Source organism: Pseudochaenichthys georgianus, chromosome 15, assembly GCF_902827115.2.
Source record: "Pseudochaenichthys georgianus chromosome 15, fPseGeo1.2, whole genome shotgun sequence".
In the NCBI taxonomy this organism is placed as follows: Eukaryota; Metazoa; Chordata; class Actinopteri; order Perciformes; family Channichthyidae; genus Pseudochaenichthys; species Pseudochaenichthys georgianus.
Window position 1 is genome coordinate 7662003 of NC_047517.1, and position 24156 is coordinate 7686158.

The window sequence follows — 24156 nt, forward strand, 5'->3', positions numbered from 1 at the left end:
TAGCATCTGCTAACAACGGTATTTAGCTCAAAGCATCGCCTCTCCTTATAAAGCTCTTAGCATGGCTGTTTTGTCAGCTTGGTTATTTTTGTCAGTTTGTTGGAGATAAGTATTCCTCTAGTTTTCATCAAACATCATGAAACTAATTGCATACGTATCAAAACCCTTGATGCATATTGAAAAAAGCTTCTGGAGCTACTGCTGCCTGAGAAGATGGATATTCCATTACAGCAGAATGTCCCTGCAGTTGGACTTTCTGACCCTTTGCAATCACTGTGTGGTCACATGGGTGGTGCCTCCATCTCTGCAGCCCACAGTTATGAATGAGTAAGAGAAGCTCTGCAGACGGTCCTGGAGATTTGGGATGTCAGGATACATTTGAAACAGGTCAGAGAAACGCTTTATTGCCTGCTGGCACCATACTATTTTCAGTTTGTTATTCATCAAGAATGTGGGTGGAAAACACGATACAGCAGCTTTCAGATTTGTATTATGTAAGAAGACGAATACTTTTTATTTTATTTTGGGGTGTACTGTCCCGTTAAGGTAGTCAAGACTTTTGTCAAGATAAGGTGTAGGTGTCAAAAAGAGCGTGAATACAAATAATGTTTCCTTTTTTACTTTTCCTCATGGGTGAAAAGCCAAATTACCTGGTGGATTTCCTTTCCGTATGATTGATAGCTGGCCTTGTCCAGGTTTTTCGCATTAAACATCGGCTGGAACAGAGCATCCTCCACTGCCAGCTCACTTCAGTGGGGGTGCATTTACTTGTACTTAGGCGCAAAGAGATTGATGTACACTTCCACTTTTCACTCAGAGTTTCAAATGCCTTCACTCAGTCCCTGTTCTCCGTCAATGGGCCGTGTTCTCTCCCTTCACTGTGAGCTGCAGTGGGTTTGGGACTTAGCTGTGTCTTCTGCTGTCACAAGCACTTTAGGTGGCCCCTTTATTCCATAGAGTACAGACTCAGACTCCACGTTGAAACGGAGAGCGTCATTTTTCATGTCAGAGCTGCCAAGCACAGGTGACAGGGAAGTCTTTAAGAAGTCACCACATGTGTCACAGCCGACAAGTCTTCCTCCACAGCTGCTGACAGGCATATTGAGGATCTGGGTTTTTACTCAAAATACTTCCCACCACTCCAAGATTGAAAGACGTCAACTCCAAAAGGCAGTTTTAATAGTGTACTGACTTGTTTATCAATCAATCAATGAAAATACTGTATTAATCCCAGGGGGAAATTAAGTTTCTTGATGTGGCACCATATTAGAATAAAAATAGGCTCAGGCTTATTGTGAAGACATGGTGAAGTTCTCGGTCATGTTTTCAAAAGCACATTAACATAGACTTCTAAGTAAGGCGGTCCGTCTGACTCCAGCGCCGTTAGCTTGTCCATTCCATTAGCCAGTGACCTTACATTGCCCATGATGAGAGAGGGGAGCGATGGGCTTTATCTAATTTTCTCCATACATCTGGACCCATCTCACCTCCTTTTCTCTTTTGTTAACCCATGCATCCTCTGTGTCCTTCTCTAGATTTCAGTGCTGATAGCAGTGTTCAGACCACTTTGCTAGCAGGCTTTAGCGTGATTAGCTTCTCCCTGGTATAAACAAGTCAGCCATGTCAGCCACAGCAGCAACTCAACAATGAAAAAAATAAATAAAATGGGCATAGCTTAATAAGTTATCCACAGAAAATTAAGATAAGATTAAATAAGAAAGCTAAAAGTTGAAATAAGTACAAATCTAGCAAGACCAACTGCAACAGACTGTAGGGTTGGCGCATGCGCACTGAATCTAAAATATGAAGTAGCAGGAGATAAGAAACTAGAGATTGCGACAAATAAATGTGTGTGTATGTATCTGTGGCGAACCGTCAGGGCCTTCAAGGTATTCAGAGAACCCAAACAAAAAAATCGATTTGATTATATAATTAAAATGTAACAAAATGTATATAAAATGAATAAATGAGAATCATATCTTTGTTGTTGATCTGTAATGTGTGTGTGTGTTTAACAATTTGAGTTGCACAAAACACTCTGGTTTATTGAGTCATCCCTTTTCCAAACAAATATAATTATACAGCTTAAATATGAACGTTGATAGTTAGGACCAATATACAAAATTACTCAAGCTCAAATCACCACACAGATGTGTTAAATATTAAATATGACACTTGTGAGGTGGGGGCCAGCGGTTGCATCAGTGTGGTCGCACTGCTACTGACCTCTGATGGAAATACCTGTGTCTTAAGCAGCAGAATCCTCCTGTATGTTCCCAGCAGTACAGTAGCTAACTGCTCGCTGCCAGGTGTTGTGCAGGTGCAGTTTCCCCTGACAACAGCTGCGTGCTGCTGCAGCTGAAAAGAGAGCAACACCATGAGAGTGAACAGGAAACAGAGAATATGTGAAACAATGAGCCACAGCTCCATACAGCCATGGCAGCTGCAGCTACTGCTGATCAACCTCTATGAGTTCATCACCAGGGTTAGGAGGTTTACCGACCGTATGTGGCGGCTCAATTTCCAGTTCAGTTTGAGTCGCCGAGAGACGCGTTTACAAATAGAAAGTCCATACTGAAGCATGATAGTTTTACTATATTTAATAAACCAAATCAAAACACAGAAACTATGGACAAAATGGTCAACAGAAAAAATGACAGCACAAGCTCACCCTCTGTCATCCGCACTCGACATGAAACAGGTGACTTATATACACAAACCACACCCATGTGACAATTACCGGAAGTGCTCAACAAACAAATAAAAGTGACGTAAACAAATAATAATAATACAAATAATGAACTTGGGCTACGTAGCATTATGGCACCTACACCGTACTTTGAAAATGTATTCCGTACAATTACAATTCACATGTTAAAATATGTAATCAGTAACCTAATATGAATATCAAAATATAAAAGTTATGTAACCTGATTACTTTCTGTTACTTTTGGATTACCTCAATATCAAATGCAATGCAAATAAATACAAGAGAAAATAAATATCAATAACATGTTTTACATCAAAGTGGACCTATCATGCTATATTTGAATAATATATTGTAGGGCCATACCTATATAAAACATGTCTGTGAAGTTTTATTTTCAAAATACAAAACAGATCCTGCATTTTAGCCATGCCTCATTTCGCTCTATTTTCTCTTTCCAGCCCTGTTTTTGCAAGGGCTGAATAAGTAGCTTTAATGCAAATGAGCTGCAGCTGACCACGCCCCCCTGCAGGAGAGGGGAGCGTGCTTTGAGATCAGCTGCTGGGCTCTCAGAAGAGGGGGAGAAAAAGAGATCTCCGTCCTCTGTGTTTTATTCTTATATGATTATATAGAGTCGTTATTCATTTGTTTTAAAGCTCAATAAATAACAAAGAAGACCTTTGACCGGCACTTTTCTAATTTTGTTTAAAGATTTAAACTTTAACGGACATGTTGACCGGCGAAAAAAAATGTAATTTAAACTCTGCCGCACGGTCCCCTCGTCCCTTGGAAGAGGCGGAGAGGTGGGTGTTTGTCATCTGCTGGTGGACTACGGGGAGAATTACAGCGCTTGCCTCGACGGGGAGGGATTGCATTGAATTACAGCAGCGGGAGCAAACGCTTGCCTCGGGGAGGGAGAAAAAGAGCCACAGCGGAGAATAAACAGAAGGGCAACCATGGCAACCATGCACGGGAAGTCTTCCTCGCTGCTTTTGTGCCGATATTTAGTATGCTATTATTATTACTATTACATTGTATTTAGCTGACGCTTTTATCCAAAGCGACTTACAATAAGTGCGTTCGACCAACAGAATACAAACTTGAAGAAAACAGAATCATATAAGTACATCAGGTTTCATAGAGCAAAAACATTTCAAGTGCTACTCAACTGGCTTTAGGTAAGCCAGCCCTTTATTAGTATATAAGTGCTTTGTTAATAATTCTATTGCTCGAAGTGGAGTCGAAAGAGATGAGTTTTCAGTCTGCGCCGGAAGGTGTGTAAGCAATCTGCTGTCCTGATGTCAATGGGGAGCTCATTCCACCATTTTGGAGCCAGGATAGCAAACCCACGTGTTTTTGCTGATGGGAACTTGGGTCAGCCTCGCAGTGCGGGTGCAGCGAGTCGTTTGGCTGATGCAGAGCGGAGTGCACGTGCTGGGGTGTACAGTTTAACCATGTCCTGGATGTAGGAAGGGCCAGATCCATTCGCAGCATGGTACACAAGCACCAGTGTCTTGAAGTGGATTCTAGCAGTTATCGGAAGCCAGTGGAGGGAGCGGAGGAGCGGAGTGGTGTGGGAGAACTTAGGAAGGTTGAAGACCAGACGAGCCGCTGCATTCTGGATGAGCTGCAGAGGTCGGATGGCACATGCAGGTAGACCAGCCAGGAGGGAGTTGCAGTAGTCTAGGCGTGAGATGACGAGAGCCTGGACCAGAACCTGCGTGGCTTTCTGGGTCAGCTGGGGACGCATCCTCCTGATGTTGTAAAGCGTGTATCTGCAGCAGCGGGTTGTAGCAGCTATGTTTGCAGTGAAGGACGGGTTGTATGCAAAATAAATGAACAAATGAAATGCAAACACAAGGTTTATGAAAACAACCACAGTCCAAATCAAAGTATCTGTGGGTTTACTAAATACTGCAGCTGATTCAGACAGAATCTAAAACCATTGTTAGCACTTAGTGGCAAAGTGCTACTGTTCTGATTATCAAATGTATGAGTTGACTATGAAACCGTAGCCTTATATAACAGGCTGCTTTTTGGAGTGGCTGGGAATGACACTATATTGTAATAGTAGCATACATTTGAGATATTTAGGGACAATTGGTCAATGGTTGAGTCTGCCCATTGTCTTTATATGTAGTTCACAATGGCATGGCGACCAAACGTCTTATGGCCCGTGTCCACATAGCGCCTCTTTCTGAGAGCAAGCATCTTTTTTTATTGATTGTTAAAGAACAGAGATCCAGCCAACGTTCCTAAGCGCCGGTGAAGTCACTGTAGTCAATTGGTGGAGAGCTTGTTTTTGACGGTGTCTTAAAGATGGAACCTATTATAACAAGACCAAAAAAACATTTGTTGGAGGAGATCGTTTGGCGTAAACTATGCCAAACACATATATAGAAGCACAAACATAAAATCATCCGGGGGCTAGGCTAGTCTGTCATACATCAGTGCTGCCAGCTCCTTCCTGCCATGTGGACACAGGCCCTTAGAGTGAGACAACCTAAAGGTGTTTATTGTTTAACTTAATGTTATGATCTTTGGAAGGAGTCAATCATTACCTATAAATACATCCAATAGTAAGATGTGTACAAAACCTACATATGCCTTATTAGAACATAAATGTTCCTGAGGTCGTGTGGGAGCCTTCCTGTCCAGCAGTGGGGGTGCAGGTGTTGTTGACGGAGCCCTTGGCTCTGCTGTGGCTCTTATTTAGCATTTATTCATTGATCTAATTTCCTCCCGGGGCCTTTGCCTGTTTCTCGCTGCTCCTCCTTTACCCAATCACTACTAACAGGACGGCTCATGCCGGTTTGGGCTGGAGCCCAGATTGTGTGCGGCTCCACTGGGACGCAGGCGGGCCCCAGCAGACGCAATCTGGGGTAATTACAGCACTGCTTCAGGAGATGTGTAATCGCACAAGGACGCAAACACACATTTAAATTGCACTCGCAGTGCCTTCAGGGGATCTCTGCCAAATCATCCCCCCTCCCCACACACACTTTCTACCTCATCCCAGGGGGGCACATAAGTACACGCTCCCTTTCGACAGAGGGAACTTCAAGGAGCTCTGAAACTAGCTTTGTCAGCTCTCACAGCACTTCAAGCAGCACCAGCCCAGCTCCCCATTAACACATCCACCTGCACCCCGTACTCATCTTAGCGCTCTCCATCAGTCGTGCTCCGCGTCCCTGCCCACCGCTGTACTTCCGCTATGCAGCATCCCATGTCTTTACAGCCTTAAAGTAATCTCTGATCTCTATTTCTATATTTTCCTCCAACAAGGCTCATTGTATCATTGATTTGAGCAAGACCCCAGCTGTCACACCGCATCTACTGTGTGTGCGTGCATTAAAAGGCAGAACAACACACACTTTGGCCTTGTTTTCCCTCGCCTCGCCTCATCTTACCTTACACCATTTTAATTTAGATTAGACGTCTCTGTTGATCGTTCAGGGAGTGTGACCGGCGTTAAATAAACTATTAATTGAGCAAATAACTTGGCTAAGGATGTGACCTAGATCTGAGGTTACGTCCAACTGTCAGCTTATAGATGCTTTACAGAGGATGTCCTCATTAGTGTGCCACTGTGAAATGAGTTGTGATGGCCAACGCTGGCAGAAGAAAAAAAAAGATCCAATTTAAATGTTCCTGGGCTCATTTCCCCACATGTTGGAATGCTTCCGGTAGACTGGTTATTACTTATAATCAAAAACAGTGGGGAGCCGATATAATGAATATGCCAATAGAAGACAGCTTAGAACGGCTTTTGAATTTAGCTCTGTAAGGATATGCTTAAATTGTTGAAATACTTTCTCTGACGGTGGTTTCCTTACAAACAATGCTACAGCATGGGTTTCCTACTTACCGCTTGACAAAAGGTCCACTCCGGCCCACTTGATGACTTTGCAGAGTATGAAAATTGCCGAAAGTTATTCCTATCTGTCAACTAAGGGTTGCATTGTCCTAATTGGAGTAGCGTCTCCTCTACTGGATGCGTTATCATTAATCCCACGTCTTTACATACAGTCTATTCATTATAATACTGTCAAGCTCAGGCTACTATTAATGCAGATATGGAACGTGAGAAAATATGTGTCCAAAGGTGGATACAGAGTTTTGGATATTGCAGGAAGAAACCTTTTTCTTACAGAGCTATAATATTTGATGCCGCTTTCACTTTTTTTGTTGTGCCTCTATATTTCCATGCTTTAATGTTCAAAAGCTCTTTATTTTTCTCATACTGCCTGTGCTGCAGCACCTCTTTTCACCCTCTGTCTGAAACCAGAGCCCAGTCTGCTCTGATTGGTTAGTTGGCCGGCTCAGTTTTGATTGGTTAACCGCTTAGAAATGTCCCGCCCCTTAGCCTATCAAGTACAATATGTTGGAGCGCTAGCCAATAGAAGCGCGAGTGTTACATAGTGATGTCACTGCCTGCTTAGTTACTTACTGTTTGAATAGCAACATCTTATGGCCAGAAAGAACAATGGTTTGACTGTTAGAATCAGTTTTCTAGAGATATACAGACCTCTGGGTCCAAATGTCAAAGCCAGTGTGTGATTTCCATAATTTGCATTATTTATAATGTTTAACGTTGGCTGACATCGCTTGTTTCAAAAATGGAAAATTAAAAAAAAAGTAGAAGCCAGCTCAACTTTGATTTGTAGTGCATCACACATGAAGGTGCACCTAAACACTGCAAAGCTATTATCAGGATAAGAATCTGAATACTTAATATTGTCCTGAGGTGAAGTTGGGTTTTGTGACTTTTGCCATATGATAATAATAACATAAAAATATCTATAAAAACCCAAGAATTTTAAATATACAATAAAAGATAAATAAATCAGAATAACTATTTAAAGTAAGTGCACAATGTACAATATATAACAACAATACATATTTAAAATATACACTCAGTGGTGAATTAGTAATAATACTAGTATTATTGTAATGTTATAAATATGATAGATATAGTATGTGCTATCAGTGTACATAAGTGTGTGCTGATTTTACGTTGTCAATAATACTCCAAGTCATTTTACTTTAGTGACATCCAATGTGCAAAATCCCAAAATAATGTTTGGCTTTAAACTCTCTCAGGCGTAATTTAAGATACTTTTCTTTGAGTGTGCAATGTGGTTAATTCACGCATCTTTGACATCTATCCTAAGTGATGTCAGAGGGAGTTTGACATGACAGAAGCGTTGGCTTTTCAAATGCAACACATTGATCAGGTTTCTGGGGTATTCCAGTGGCTGCTGTGTTAACTGAGTGTTCGTCGTGCTGCTCACTGATCCAATCACTGGCTGGAATGTTCCCAGATGTCCTGCTAACAGGACATCTGGTGAAAGCACACAGACACTTTAAAAAGTAAAATGTTTATCTGTCTCATCTTAACATGCAAACTGTAACAATGTCCGTTTCTTAATTTGATCTTTCTTATTTTATGAATGTGTTAGTTTTAAACAAAAATGGTTAACTGTTGTTTGTGCTGTCTATTTGTTAGTATTTGTGAGTATTTGCGAGCAGCATGCATCTTTACGTACATTCTGATGGACAAGCTGTTTTAATGGTATGTCATTTGTGCCGCAGCACATGACGGATTTGTGGGCCCTTCACTTAAAATCTTCTTTGCAGATTTGCTCTGGTACCGGGTCTGAGTTAAGGCAACACAAATCAACTAGGATACAACTTTAGATTCATGACTTTGACTTGACAGGAAGGAGATCAAAATCATAATCTGAAATCTGTCAAATGAATGTAGTGGAGTAAAAAGTAAAATACTTCCCTCTAATATGTAGCAGAGTCACAGTATGAAGTAGCATAACATGGAAATACTTCAACAACAACTACCTTGACTTTGTACTTTAGTACATCAGGGCCCAGGAGTTCAACACTTTTAATCCCTATCTGATCTGATCAGATTTGGATTTTGGGGAGTTCCAAACCAAAAAACAGGATTAGGATCACTTTGATATCCGATCAGATCAGGAAATCCAATCCAAGCTTTAATCTGGATCAAATCTTCAAAACGGGTAGTTCAAACCGACAACACGGGATTGGGATCAGTTTGATCCCAAACAACTCGATTATCCTGATCCCACCAGAGGGGTGGATTTCCAGTGGATTACCAGAGCAAAATGTACTGTACAATTTATTTAAAAATATCAATATATATATATATATATATCAATATAAATAGATGACAAAGTTTGTTAACTGAAATAATACACCATTTTTAGCCTTCATGGCAAATCAATTTTATTTTTCATTTTCTGGTCACGTTTGTGGGGGCCTATTTTGTTTTCAACCAAATGTTGATGACATAAATGTGTATGCTCATAAAAGTATCACAGCAAAGATTGTCAATCACACATGTAATTTAGATTAAAGAAAAAATATCTTCAACACAAAAAAAGTCCATCATCTGTCATCACCTTTCAAAAGTAATTGCGGACAATAGATGTCTCTGCAACGTGGTCTCTTGTCTTCCTTGTATTATTTTTCATATCCACTAGATGGCGATCGGTAGGATTAAAGCACTGATATTCAGGATCTAGTAATGTTTGAAAAGTCGTAATCTGGATCAGGGTGATCCTATCCTGAATTGCTTTGAACTACAGGGACAACATCTGGCCGATTTGTCTGATCCTGGATCACAAACAATGGGATTTCAAAATCTGATCGGATCTGATTGAGATTAAAAGTGTTGAACTCCTGGGCCCAGTTGAGTGAATTACAGTAGGCTACATGGTTACATTCCACCACTAGTAATGTTGACTTCAGTATCTGAATGTCACTCTTCTGAGATGGAAACCTGCTGTTTTTGTTGATTTCCCATCTGTGGGCCTGGTGGATAATCTGCTTTTGGATTTACCATACTAAAAATGTTAAACTGATGGCAATATTTGTGAAGAACTCCGATCAAACCTACTGTGTCACACTTCTCTGAAATTGTACTTATTTATGCCTCAGAATTGCATCTATTTTCTGAAAAATGGGATTAAACCTCCCCCACCTTTGCCGTCTCCGTTCATTTGAGAACCTTTGCTCTTCCCTTTTTTCCATTTTACAAACACATTCTCTTTCTGTATGTTCTTCGCACTAATGAAGCTCTGAAGCGTGTGGACTCGGCATTAGTGATTGACTTCCCACGTGCTCTTTGCTCTCTGTAACTAGCTCAAGGACACTTCCAATTAGCATCCAGGCTTTGGTACGCTAGCTCGGCTCCCTAGGCCTACCAGGGCTTGGAGCATTTGATTGTCAGTAACTTATGAACACACTGACTGCATGGAGAGAAGCCTCAGTGCATTTCAATGTTCCTCCCTCCTTTTTCTCCCGCTTTTAACTCTCATCTCTCCAATCTTTCGACAAACTGGCAAAGCCTTTAAACAAAGTTAGATCAGTTCCCCCATTCAAACATTATTCATGAATATTAAAACGAGGACGAGCGGAGATATACATACAGCGCATTTCGGAACACAGTCACGCGCCGGTAGTCGTCAACGTGATTATCATTTATATTCAGATTTGTTATTCCCGGTGCACACCTCGTGTCCTCTAACTCAACTGATAAGGAGCTGCTCAGTATCCGTCGGTATAACCTCGCCGTAATGCTCTTATCCCAAACAACATTGATGATTCAATGGCACTTTTTGAACCTGTCTTTCCATTCATAGTCTTTAAGTGTAGGATGAGACAAATCAGTCAGGTCTTGAAGGGAAACGTCTTTGGAGACACCCTTGCGGTGACATTGATGATGAGTTTGCGAGAGGCAGCTCTTCCGGAACATCTTTTTTCTTTGACTTACAGGAGTTCATTCGTTTTTCAGACGCTGTACCGTAGGCAAAAGTTCAGAAAAGTCAAATAAATAACTCTATGTACCTTGTTTCACCTCGTCACAGGTCGGGGTCGTGCTGCACTACTCGTCTCTGTCGACAATGCTGTGGCTCGGGGTGACTGCCAGGAACCTTTACAAGCAGGTGACCAAGAAACCTCCGCAGAGCCAGGATGGTGACCCGCCCCCGCCCCCTAAACAACCCCTATTGAGGTAATGTCTTCACGACCCCTCTCAACCCTCACTGCCATGACACGGACATACGGACTGTGTGCATGTGATTTTGTGCCTGTATTTTTTGATATTTCTTGATGCTCGTTGCGTGTGTCTTGAGAGGCCAAGGACTGGTTCACTGTGCAATTATTTGCTTCCCTATTTCCTTCAGTACATCACCTGGCTTAGACTCTGAGATGCAGGTGCCAGATATGATAGGATATGGACTGAATTTATATATATATATATATATATTAGGGCTGTTTTTTTTGCAAAAAGAAATTAATGCCACAAATAATTTTAACACGATTAACGCATGTGTATTTTTTGTCCTCGGCCGCCCCGTAGTTTCAGAGCGCATCGAGTTTAAAATACCATCTACAAGCTGATGCTGACAGCCCCGCTCCTGCCGTCCGCTTGTGGCAGACCACACTTCCACGCTCACCGGCAGGCACCGACTGGCCATCGGGAGGACCGGGAGGGTGTGTGTATGTGTGGCACGAGTGAGCGAGAGAGAGACCTTACGTGTATTGTTGTTGTTAGCATATGGTGCTAGCTAGCTGCGCTAACGGATATAAGGAGCTGTTTAAATGAAAACAGAGGAGCGAAATTTCGTCGACAACTGCGCCGAGCACTTGACTTTATGCAGGTAGCCAGACAGTGGGACATTGTACGAAAAGTCAGCACACTCAGCACGGATAGTGTGTGCAAAATGAATTGGTTAGGCCTTATTAGGCCCGGCTCACTTTAATGCTGCGCTTCCATTACAGTTTAGGAACTGGGGCAGTTACTATAGTAACGCAGTGTAGGTGGAGCCGTGACGTCATCTTCAATAAGAGCCCCAGAAAAACAACACAGCCGTTAGCTCTTAGCACTCAGAGCTCACAGCTCCTCATATCTGTTCAGAAACTAGACAAAAGTTAAACAAGTGCAAACCACAGACTGCCTGTGTCATGGCCAATACAGTCGCTGGTTTATTTATGTCTGTATAGGCCGTTGTTGTGAGTGTGGACGGTCGGAGCATATATTTAACGTTAGCTTAGCCAAGCTCCATTTAGAAAACACGCATTTTAAAAGGTTTTTCGCCTGCCGTCTGTCTGCACACTTGTCAAAGCATTAATTCATGGTTTTTACATCAGTATGTTGTTACTTCGGCATCATTTTGAAACGTGTATTATAATTAAATCACGGTCAAATATGTTCATCTTGTTGTAGTTGTAGCCCCCTTGCCAGCGATTCTCTCTCTAGTTTAGCATACTCAGCCCGACTCAGCCTGGTTGTTCATGGCCCTAGAACCACGATTTAGTTGGGACAGAAAAAAGGTGAAAAAGTAGCCCCGGGCCAAAACTAGGCCAAGTATAAACGCAACCAAAAACGTGCCCCGCACGGCTCGGCACGCTTAAAGCGAGCTACCCGCTGCAGTGGAAACGCGCCAATAGTGTCTCTCCACACCAGGCCGGTTCTACGGGGGTGCATAAGGGTGCATTGCACCCTAAGTTGAGTCGTTATGCACCCTCATTTGAAAAATGAAAAGTGAAAAATATGACATATATAATATAACAATAATAATAATAATAATAATAGTAATAATAATAATAATAAGAAGAATTTAGTTGAAATAAAAATAAATTGTAATTGTGGTTAAATAACATTCAACTTCAATATTTAAAAAAAAAAAATCGGCCCGGGGGAGCATGCCCCCAGACCCCCCTAGATAAGGTGAGGACCCCCTAGAGGGTGTTCAGTCCACTCCCCACTTATAAAAATAGCACTTTACCACTGCACCCTCTCTAATCTCAGATGCACCCTGAGTCATTTTGTTCTGGAACCGGGCCTGCTCCACACACACACACACACACACACACACACACACACACACACACACACACACACACACACACACACACACACACACACACACACACACACACACACACACACACACACACACACACACACACACACACACACACACACACACACACACAGTATTGTATTATTGTATGAGAGAGGTTCCAGGTTGAATTGAGGCAAATATTTGTAATGTTCAGAGGTTGTTGTGTTTAATATTCATTAGAATATTTGTCATTGTTCAAATGATAAACATTTGCATAAAGCATATTTGTCCACTCATATGTTGATAAGAGTATTACAAACTTGAAAAATATTCCTCTAAGGTACATTTAGAACAGATACAAAATGTGCGATTAATTTGCGATTAATCGCGATTAACTATGGACAATCATGCGATTAATCGCGATTAAATATTTTAATCGACTGACAGCCCTAATATATATATATATATATATAATTGTGCAAGTTCTCCCACTTAAAAAGATGAGAGGCCTGTAATTGTTATCCTAGCTATACCTCAACTATGAGAGACAAAATGAGAAAAAAAATCCAGAAAATCACTGTCTGATTTTTAAAGAATTTATTTGCAAATTATGGTGGAAAATAAGTAGTTGGTCAATGACAAAAGTTCATCTCAATACTTTGTTATATACCCTTTGTTGGCAATGACAGAGGTCAAACGTTTTCTGTAAGTCTTCACAAGGTCTTCACACACTGTTGCTGGTATTTTGGCCCATTCCTCCATGCAGATCTCCTCTAGAGCAGTGATGTGTTGGGGCTCTCGCTGGGCAACACAGACTTTCAACTCCCTCCAAAGATTTTCTATGGGGTTGAGATCTGGAGACTGGCTAGGTCACTCCAGGACCTTGAAATCTTTCTTACGAAGCTACTCCTTTGTTGCCCGGGCGGTGTATTTGGGATCATTGTCATGCTGAAAGAACCAGCCACGTTTCATCTTCAATGCCCTTGCTGATGGAAGGAGGTTGTCACTCAAAATCTCACGATACATGGCCCCATTCATTATTTCCTTTACACGGATCAGTCGTCCTGGTCCCTTTGCAGAAAAACAGCGGCAAAGCATGATGTTTCCACCCCCATGTTTCACTGTAGGTATGGTGTTCTTTGGATGCAAGTCAGCATTCTTTCTCCTCCAAACACGTCTAGTTGAGTTTTTACCAAAAAGTTCTATTTTGGTTTCATCTGACCATATGACATTCTCCCAATCCTCTTCTGGATCATCTAAATACTCTCTAGCAAACTTCAGACGGGCCTGGACATGTACTGGCTTAAGCAGGGGGACACGTCTGGCACTGCAGGATTTGAGTCCCTGGCGGCATAGTGTGTTACTGATGGTAGCCTTTGTTACTTTGGTCCCAGCTCCCCCCGTGTGATTCTGGGATTTTTGCTAACCGTTCTTGTGATCATTTTGACCCCACGGGGTGAGATCTTGCGTGGAGCCCCAGATCGAGGAAGATTATCAGTGGTCTTGTATGTCTTCCATTTTCTAATAATTGCTCCCACAGTTGATTTCTTCACACCAAGCTGCTTACCTATTGCAGATTCAGTCTTCCCAGCCTGGTGCAGGTCTACAATTTTGCTTCTGTTGTCCTTTGACAGCTCTTTGGTCTTGGCCATAGTGGAGTTTGTAGGTGACCAAATACTTATTTTACCAAGGAATTTACCAATTAATTCATTAACAATCCTACAATGTGATTTCCTGGATTATTTCCCCCCATTCTGTATCTCGTAGTTGAGGTGTACCTTGGATGAAAATTACAGGCCTCTCTCATCTTTTTAAGTGGGAGAACTTGCACAATTGGTGGCTGACTAAATACTTGTTTGCCACACTGTATGTATATATATATATATATATATATATGCGCTTTTGCAGTCTTTGTGACACCTACAAGTCAACATTCACCCATTCACACACATTAAAGCAGAGGCTGCCATACAACTGGCCAGATAAACTAACATTCACACATCATGGGCCACCGAAAGCAATTTATTGTTAGGGTTAGGCCATTGGAAGCAATTTGGGGTATCTAAGGACACAACATGTGGGCATCGATACACTGACCTTTCAGTTGGTAGACCACCACCCTACCCCGGAGCCACAGCCATCCTACAATCATGCCTGTCCCACCTTGTACTTATGATTCGAAGCATTGAGGAAATAAGGATTCAAATAAAAAAAAATACTCTATAAGCACACAAAATTCCGACAGGCCTACCTGCCTGTCAGCCTTCCATCTCGTGCACAAACTTATCGCGTGCCCTCATTGGTCATGTGCGCGTTCGTGTGTGTTGGAGGAGGGGCTCTGTAAGTGTATTTTCAAATTCTAGCGCACTCAAGCTGGTTTCTCCAAAATTACCTACCCCACCTTTAATGTAAGAATAGCATTTTGATCACGGTTTTTGCTACCTACTACAGTGGTTAGGGCCTTCTCAAATGATTCAACCTGGGGGGGTTACAAAATAATGAATGGGGGGAAGAAAAATCTAAAATGATGCAATTAAAAATAATTAGCTACACCCTTCTTGCATGTTTTATGCAAATTGGGCCAGTAGTTATTAGGGCCTGAGCACGTAGTGCAAAGACCTATTGAAATCGTCAGTATTATTATTCTTCTGTTACCGGTTCTGCACTTTCGACCTGTTTTTGAGGGGGTTACGACACTATTCATGTAGCGACATTTGGCAACGCCGCCAGGACCGGTGAAAATGTTAACATTCTGGATTCGATGGGAGAAAATTGTTCAACTTGCTCTCTAGCGCCACCTGTGTAAATTCAGTGTTTCGAAAAATTTACAAAGTCGCAGCGTAAGTCTGACGGACCTCAAATTTTGCACACTTATCCGGGTGGAGCAGCTCTACATATTATCCTCTCATATCCCGAAGCTCCGCCTACTTTGATTTGTTTTAAATTAGCATAATGTGAAAAACATTGAAATATTAACTTAAATTCCAATTTCTTGATTTTCCAAACCAAACTTAGTGCACAGCATCAATGGAGGGGCAGACACATTACCGTACAAAATGAGCACGAGGTGTGGAAAAATGTGGCCGACATCAATCAAAATTAGCAAAAGGGTGTGGCCTACACATAAATGCTCACAATTCATCCAAAATGTATCCAAATATCACAGATTTCGGTGGATAGGTTCAGTGTGTCTTGGGGAATAGGCACAACAAACAATGTTCATTTCGAACAATAGGGGGCGCCAACAACACAACTAATTTATATCTCAAGAACCGATGGACTAAAAAAATATATATTGTCATAGACATACTGGCAGGGTGAGTATAAACTGAGATTTAAAGGGTCGCAACCAATGAAAAATGTGGGCGTGTCCTATTCAGTTTTTTCTCGAAATCGAAGGGTTACAAAATGTACCGAGCCATAAGTAGGGGAGAAAATGAGTTACGGCCTTTAAATTCGGAACGCATGTCACAGCCCACAACCTTTTCCAGATTGTAGAAAAAAATCGGACGTTTTAGCAAATATGTCTCAGTAGCGCCCCCTATTGTGCGGTAGTCAAATATAGTTTCTCCAAACTACCCCAATCTTGCCACAGACATTACTGATGGAATTGCGAACATATTTCAAAATAGCTTCCATTAGCCCCGCCCCCCATGAAGTCGGCCATTTTGAAAAATCTGTGTTATTCATGCATTTTAAGCGCTTTTTCGCAAACACCTCCTCGGGAAAAGATCGGGAAAATTCCAGTCCAGGACAAGTTAAGCCCATATCCAATATCATGTTAAATTGCGAATAAAATAGTTGCTAGCTCAATCGGGGCGAACATAAGCTAACAGAGAATGTACCATTTTTGACGATTTACATGTCTCAAATGACTCCAAACTACTCGCATATAGTTTTCCAGATATTCACGAAACGCTGTATACACATTACTATTATGATGGCACACAAATTTACCAGCAACAGCTCTGCTTATTAATTTCCCACATTAACCATAAACACCCAATACATATAAAACTCCTAAACAATGTAGCCTATGGTGAAATGTTTTCCATCTTTGTTTTTCTATCTACGACTACAAACAGTATATCCACTACAAGCACAACAGTAACACATCTTTCTATGCAATACAATATAACAGTATGTGTTCACAGCCAATCCATGATTTAATGAGTATTTCCTTCGTGCCAAGAGCTGATTTAGTATATTGCATCAACGACCTTTTCAATTAAATTGACAATTCTTTTGTGTAATTAATAGTGTGTGAAACCAGGCAGAGTGAGTGACATGGTGTTCATTTCCACTATGCCAAAGCAGTTTACAGTTGCTGACGGTGTAAGGTAATATATATTGTCCTAAGTAATTGTATGTAGCTGTGTTCAAAGGAGTACACGTTACAAGGCCGTGCGGGGGGAGCTGCCAGACCCAGATGTCCTCAAAGTCAGCGAGGTATACAAGGACCTCTCAGCAGACATCTCACCACGAAAAAAAACCGAATGGCTCACTACTCAACTCAATCTTGTGCACAGAGCCTATAGAACACATAATTTAAACCAGCAGGATGTAAACAGAGGAGAACAGCCGGTCTGATTTAGTGCCATGTGATTATCCTGTAATGAGTAACATACACAGTGTTGATCGACTATATAAACAGTTCATTTATTGTCTCGATACATGTGTTGTGTAAGACATTTGAATCAATTTGATACGTCAATATTAAATGTACCTTTATTTTGAAAAACTTTATTGTGAATGACAAACCGGATGTCACATTTCCGGTATTTCCGGTTTAGGGAGAGACATAATTCAGGTAGCTTGCCTTGGCTGTCTGTGTGCGCGGAGGTTTTGTCGTCAACAGACTCATTAAACTACCCACTTCTCGGTACATAGAAACCCTGCTCCACGGTCAAACGTGAGTAATATCGCAATTGGTGTGTTATACTGAAATGTGTTGACCTATACTTTATACTTTATTTATATATATGTATGCTTTTCATTGGAACACGCGGTGGGTGTGTGCAGTGCTAATGCTAATACCTAGCGCCACTTGTTTTGATTTTTGTTGGTAACCTCGCTAGTTTGTATCTTTTAGTGTTGAGGTGGGCACCGTTAGATTATGTGTCTCCTTGCGGTCATAAACAATGTGTTGGATGTGGAGCTAGGATAAGTAATAAGGGAGCTAGGAGTGATTTTCGGTGCAGTAATAGGTTAGCATTTTTCGCTCGGGGCTAATTCAGAGGCTCACTGTTAGCATTGTGTGTTTTTTGTGAAAAAATAAATGAAAAAGATCAGTTAAATTAGTTTTTTTCCCGTTCTATGGATATAAAATATTCATAGTTTATTAAATATTAAGCTTCCTTAGACGTTGTTTCCTGAAAATGACGCGATTACGGGTCCGTGGGGCCTAAGACGATAACAGAGTATGTTTTATTTTTATTTTATTTATGTTTTCACAACAGTTGTATTTGGATGGAATGAATACCTATAGTGATAATACAAAGTAATACAATGATTTTTACAGTGAAAACGTTCAAATGGAACTGATGGTTCCCAAATTACCCAGAGGTGAGGTGGACTTTATTTTTCTAAACCTCTCTTAAAAAGGTCAAATTTCACTTGTTTTGCATCAATCTTGATACAGGGTACTTATTATATGTTATAGTTTGGATTCCTAAAGCTTTTAGTCTACTAAACTCATCATTCAAGGGTGGTTTTCACTATAAGTAATGTTTTTTTTTTAGGCGGACATTAGAATTTACATGTTTTTACTATGTTCCATCTCAATTTACTTTAAAATAAAAACATCTCAATCGTACGGTGGCCCTGAAGTGCAAGAAACCACAGCATTTCACAAAACACAACAGAATTTCACAAAACACAACAGCATTTCACAAAACACAACAGCATTTCACAAAACGCCACAGCATTTCACAAATCGCCACAGCATTTCAGAAAACACAACAGCATTTCACAAAACGCCGCAGCATTTCACAAAACACCACAGCATTTCACAAAACACCGCAGCATTTCACAAAACACTGCAGCATTTTACATTGGACGGAAAGGGTATTCCTTAGGGAGAACACTTATTGTTTGTGATATTGTTTGTGGACAGAGCCAGCCAGAGAAGCACTGCTGTGATTGGTTGTTTTTGCTGCCAATCAAGAAATGACTTCGTGATTGGACCAAGACATCAGCCGTTAGCTGTTAGCACACACTCAGAGCTCACAGCTCCTCATATCTGTTCAGAAACTGGACAAAAGTTAAAGATATGCAAAACACAGACTGTCTATGTCATGGTGAATACAGTCGCTGCTTTATTTATGTCTGTATGATGTTGTTGTGAGTGTGGACGGAGCAGCTACAGGTTAGTTTAGCCTGATCGATCCGATTCCGATAGGATTTACATGGAGATCCGGCTCGCCCCCTCTCCAGCGTCTTTTTTGAATCACAGGAGTAAACACAGAATTAATGCTTTATTAATTCATGGTTTTTAAGGGGCTTATCTCCATGTAAATACTATGGTAGACTACCCAGTTACTAAATCAGCCTACTATCACCTAAAGAACATATCTAGGATTAAAAGACTAATGTCACAGCAGGATTTGGAAAAACTTGTCCATGCCTTTATCTTCAGTAGACTCGACTACTGCAATGGTGTCTTCACAGGTCTCACTAAAAAATCTATTAGAAAGCTGCAGCTGATTCAGAACGCCGCTGCTCGAGTCCTCACTAACACTAAGAAAGTGGATCACATCACTCCTGTTCTGAAGTCTTTACACTGGCTTCCTGTGTGTCAAAGAATAGATTTCAAAATACTGCTGCTGGTTTATAAAGCACTGAATGGTTTAGGCCCAAAATACATTACTGACCTCATGCTAAACTATGAACCATCCAGATCTCTCAGGTCTTCAGGGACTGGTCAGCTTTCTGTCCCCAGAGTCAGAACTAAACATGGAGAAGCAGCGTTCAGTTATTATGCTCCAAATATCTGGAACAAACTCCCAGAAACCTGCAGGTCCGCTGCAACTCTGACTACTTTTAAATCCAGGCTGAAGACTTTTCTTTTTGTTGCTGCTTTTAATTGAACTATTCATATCTTAAACTGCACTGTAACTTTTATCCATGTACTTTTTCTTGTAATGTTTAATTGAACTATTTATATTTTAGACTGCACTGTAACTTTTATCCATGTATTTTTCCTTAATATTTATTTGATTAGCTTTTCTTTTTTAATGCTTAATGTCTTTCATTTTTTTTCTTGTAAAGCACTTTGAATTGCCTTGAGTTGAAAAGTGCTCTATAAATAAACTTGCCTTGCCTTGCCTTGCCTTACCCAATATTCGCATCGCTCTAATCGCTTGAGTTTCACCGCGGCTGTCAGCTGTGTTTGCTCCTGTCATTCAAACAAGACGCGCTGGAGAGGGGGCGGGAAGTATCTCCATGTAAATCCTATAGGAGATACCAACTACAACAAAATGAACATATTTGACAGTGATTTAATTGTAATACACGTTTCAAAGTGATGCCGAAGTAACTAATACTGATAACGGTTAGTAAAAACCATGAATGAATTAATGCTTTGACAAGTCTGCAGACAAGACGGCAGGCTTTTAAAATGCGTGTTTTCAGAATGGAATCGGATCCATCAGGCTAAACTAACCTGTAGCTGCTCCGTCCATACTCACAACAACGTCATACAGACATAAATAAAGCAGCGACTGTATTCGCCATCTGTGGTTTGTACATATTTAACTTTTGTCCAGTTTCTGAATAGATATGAGGAGCTGTGAGCTCTGAGTGTGTGCTAACGGCTGATGTGTTGGGAGGGACCGGTTGGGACATATTGCGCTGTCGGACGTTGACCAATCACGAAGCGTAATTTCTTCACTGGCAGCAAAAACAACCAATCACAGCAGTGCTGTCTGGCTGGCTCTGTCCAATCATAAACAAGAAGTGTTCTCCCTACGGAATACCCTTTCCGTCCAATGTGAAATGCTGTGGTGTTTTCTGAAATGCTGCGGCGTTTTGTGAAATGCTGTAGCGTTTTGTGAAATGCTGTTGTGTTTTCATTTTAAGTCATACGCTAATATTAACCAATACACAGCTTCAATTATTACTTTACTTACCTTGACCACATAACAGCTGTATTGAAGGTTTGCTTTTTGATCAATAAACACAACAACAAAAAGCAAACTCCACTGGTATGGAACATACATGGCCTAATATCAAGAGGAGATGCGTTTATTGAGTAAACAAACAGTCAAGGGCAGAACGTCTGCACAACCCACTGCACCGCACGCCACGGTTAACCTGTTAAGCCGGCGGGGACCCTGTTTTTTTTTTCCACGACACTGTGTCTCAGAGCATCTTAATATTTAAAAACCTATTAATGTGTTATACCAGATTAAAGAGAAGAATCTCAGCTAACTGACGATAAGAACTATTTTTACCGAAACAAAACAAAAGTCCCACAAGAAGCGTTAGCATTAGCCCTTAGCTAAAACGGGCAGATGCTACTTCCGGTGCTAACTAGCAAAAACGACCTTTAAAACTTAATGTTTTCTGCACAAACTACATATCATCTGAAAGCTGATACTCCACAGATTATTTTTGTTATAAGTATCATCACTGTAGGACACAAACTCACTGAGCTATCAGCCAGAACAGAGAAGAAAAAAAACAACAGTTTTCAAAACCATAACAATAAGTATGTCTTACCGTTGCTGTTTTGTGATCAAAGCTCTTGTTCAAGGGAATAAAAACGCTGCTTAAGGTTAATCCAATGTCTCTTAGTCACTTTAGAATTGTTCCTGATAATCTATCATTACATTCATGGCAGCAGAGTAGGTATAAAGTTTTGCAGTCCCGAGCTAATGCTGTCTCACGTGCTGTTTACGCAAACCTCTCTCTACTTGACGTAAGTGTTTAGCGGGACTTACTAACTGTCACTTGATTCTATTGGCTCCAACGGTTCAGAAAAGGTGTCAATCACCCAAATCGACCAATGGGTTCCAAAGATATGATCCTGCGTAGTATAAACTACGCCCGCTCCATTACGCATTACGCAGCCAGAAGGGAGAGCTTCACCACCGAGGCGAGCAGGTGCTAGAGATGCTAGCTGACGATAGCGGGGCTTTGATCATACCAATTGACTCTTCGTCGGATGATGAAGATCTCCTCCAGCCAGACCTGGATCCGGGCAGTAGTGACTCGGATGTTGAACTTCCACCACGGGAAAGGTATGTAATCTCTCTGTTTTTATATATTACTTATGTGTTTGGTGGAACTGCGTCACAGTGCTAGCTTAGCCAAGAAGCTACAGGAATGATTAGGCAAAATGCTAAATAGTTTTACTTGTCTTTTTGGAGTTACATTTTCTAAATGAATGGCCAGTGAATGAATATATACATGTGTTTACTTATTTATTTGGTGTAATATTATTTATTTATAGTCCAATATTATCCTTTTTATATATTACTTTTGTGTTTGGTGGAACTGCATCACAGTGTTAGCTTAGCCAACAGGAATGATTAGCCAACATGCTAAATAGTGTTACTTGTCTTTTTGGAGTTACATTTTCTAAATGAATGGCCAGTGAATGAATATACATGTGTTTACTTATTTATTTGGTGTAATATTTCATTTATAGTCCAATATTATCCTATAAGTATAAGCCAGTGAATTAATCTAATCTCTTTGTTTTTCCACATTTGTTAGATGCAGCAGGACAAAGCCTCACACCCAGAAGACTGTCAGGGAGCAGCTTGCTGCAGAATTGTTGGAGTTTGCTGAAGGCCCTGCTGAAGGCCCTGCATCTCCACCACCCCCTCCTCCACCACTCACATGCATGCCCGAGTATTATGGGGAAGATGCAGTCCGGGACACGAACGTTTGAGAAATTACGAACGGCTCATTTCGGAGGACACGCGCGCATCTGCTTGACGCCGGGACGACCAGCGACCCTCCCCTACAGGCGCTCGGACGCGAAGGCCCGCCCACAACTGCGTGCACGTCTGTGACCGCAGTTTTAATTTGATTTGTTATTTTGGGGTTTTTAATTTTTCCTGTTGACAGCCAAACCAGACAAACTTGTACCTACAGTTGCAAGAAAACTGATGTGAACCCTTTGGAATTACCTGGATTTCTGCATAAGTTGGTCATAAAATGTGTTCTGATCTTCATATAAGTCACAACAATAGACAAACACAGTCTGCTTAAACTAATACCACACAAACAATGATATGTTTTCATGTTTTTATTGAACACACCATGTAAATATTCACAGTGCAGGGTGGAAAAAGTATGTGAACCCCTAGGCTAAAGACTTCTTCAAGAGCTAATTGGAGTCAGGAGTCAGGAGTCAGCCAACCTGGAGTCCAATCAATGAGACGAGATTGGAGGTGTTGGTTAAAGCTGCCCTGCCCTATAAAAAATACACACCAGTTTTGAATTTGCTATTCTTAAGAAGCATTGCCAGATGTGAACCATGCCTCGCACAAAAGAGCTCTCAGAAGACCTACGATTAAGAATTGTTGACTTGCATAAAGCTGGAAAGGGTTACAAAAGTATCTCTAAAAGCAGAATGCTCAATGAGGTGAAGAAGAGTCCTAGAGAGTCAGCTAGAGACTTAAAGAAATCTCTGGCACATGCTAACATCTCTGTTGACGAATCTACGATACGTAAAACACTGAACAAGAATGGAGTTCATGGGAGGACACCACGGAGGAAGCCACTGCTGTCCAGAAAAAACATTGCTGCACGTTTGAAGTTTGCAAAAGAGCACCTGGATGTTCCACAGCACTACTGGCAAAATATTCTGTGGACAGATGAAACCAAAGTTGAGTTGTTTGGAAGGAACACACAACGCTTTGTGTGGAGAATCCAAAGGGTTCACATCCTTTTTCTTGCAACTGTTTGTCATCAATCATACGTTAAATAAATATGAGTAATTGGTAAAAAAAAAACTCACATAGATCCATTTTGTATGGGGTCACAAGACAAGATCTTTAACAATGCAACTCATTTACAGATTACCGATTCATATATTCATACCGATTAGTTTTGGTTTCTAATAACACATTTTAAAATGGATGTGGGGTTAATTGAAGGTATTGTATTCAGTCATGTTGGTGTGTGTGTATTTGTGAATACAGGTGTGTGTATTTGATTTATGCTACTTTCTCTATGTTAATGTATTTTTCTTTGGTGTTTACCTGCTCATGTTTTCTTTAGATGACAACAAAAGCTTTTCACAGATGAGTTATTGCATGCTTTATCTGCGAAGTCCCTCCCCTTCCGGGGGAGCTCCATGGGCCCTTTTTTCGGAACAATTATGTATTGAAGTCGATGGAGAGAGAAAGATTATCTTTCAATCCCGTTTGAATTGTGCCACGAATTACACATATGATGTTTGTCAATTTAAAAGATAATTTTGCAAGTAAAAAAAAATGTGAAACTGTGAAGTAACACATTTTTTTATGTGAAACACTTAATGAACTACATCTCTGGTCTCGCAGACTCTCACAACAACACACGTCACCAAGATGGCCGTCATTA

The 24156-nt window shown here is 41.0% G+C and overlaps 1 protein-coding gene across 1 annotated transcript in view; it reads left to right on the forward strand.

Annotated features, from left to right (window-relative positions):
• LOC117459923 (adhesion G protein-coupled receptor A3) overlaps positions 1-24156 on the forward strand; it is a 412304-nt gene that overhangs the window by 355782 nt on the left and 32366 nt on the right. The window contains 1 exon segment of the mRNA XM_034101091.1: positions 10615-10760. Coding sequence (XP_033956982.1) covers positions 10615-10760 — 146 coding nt within the window.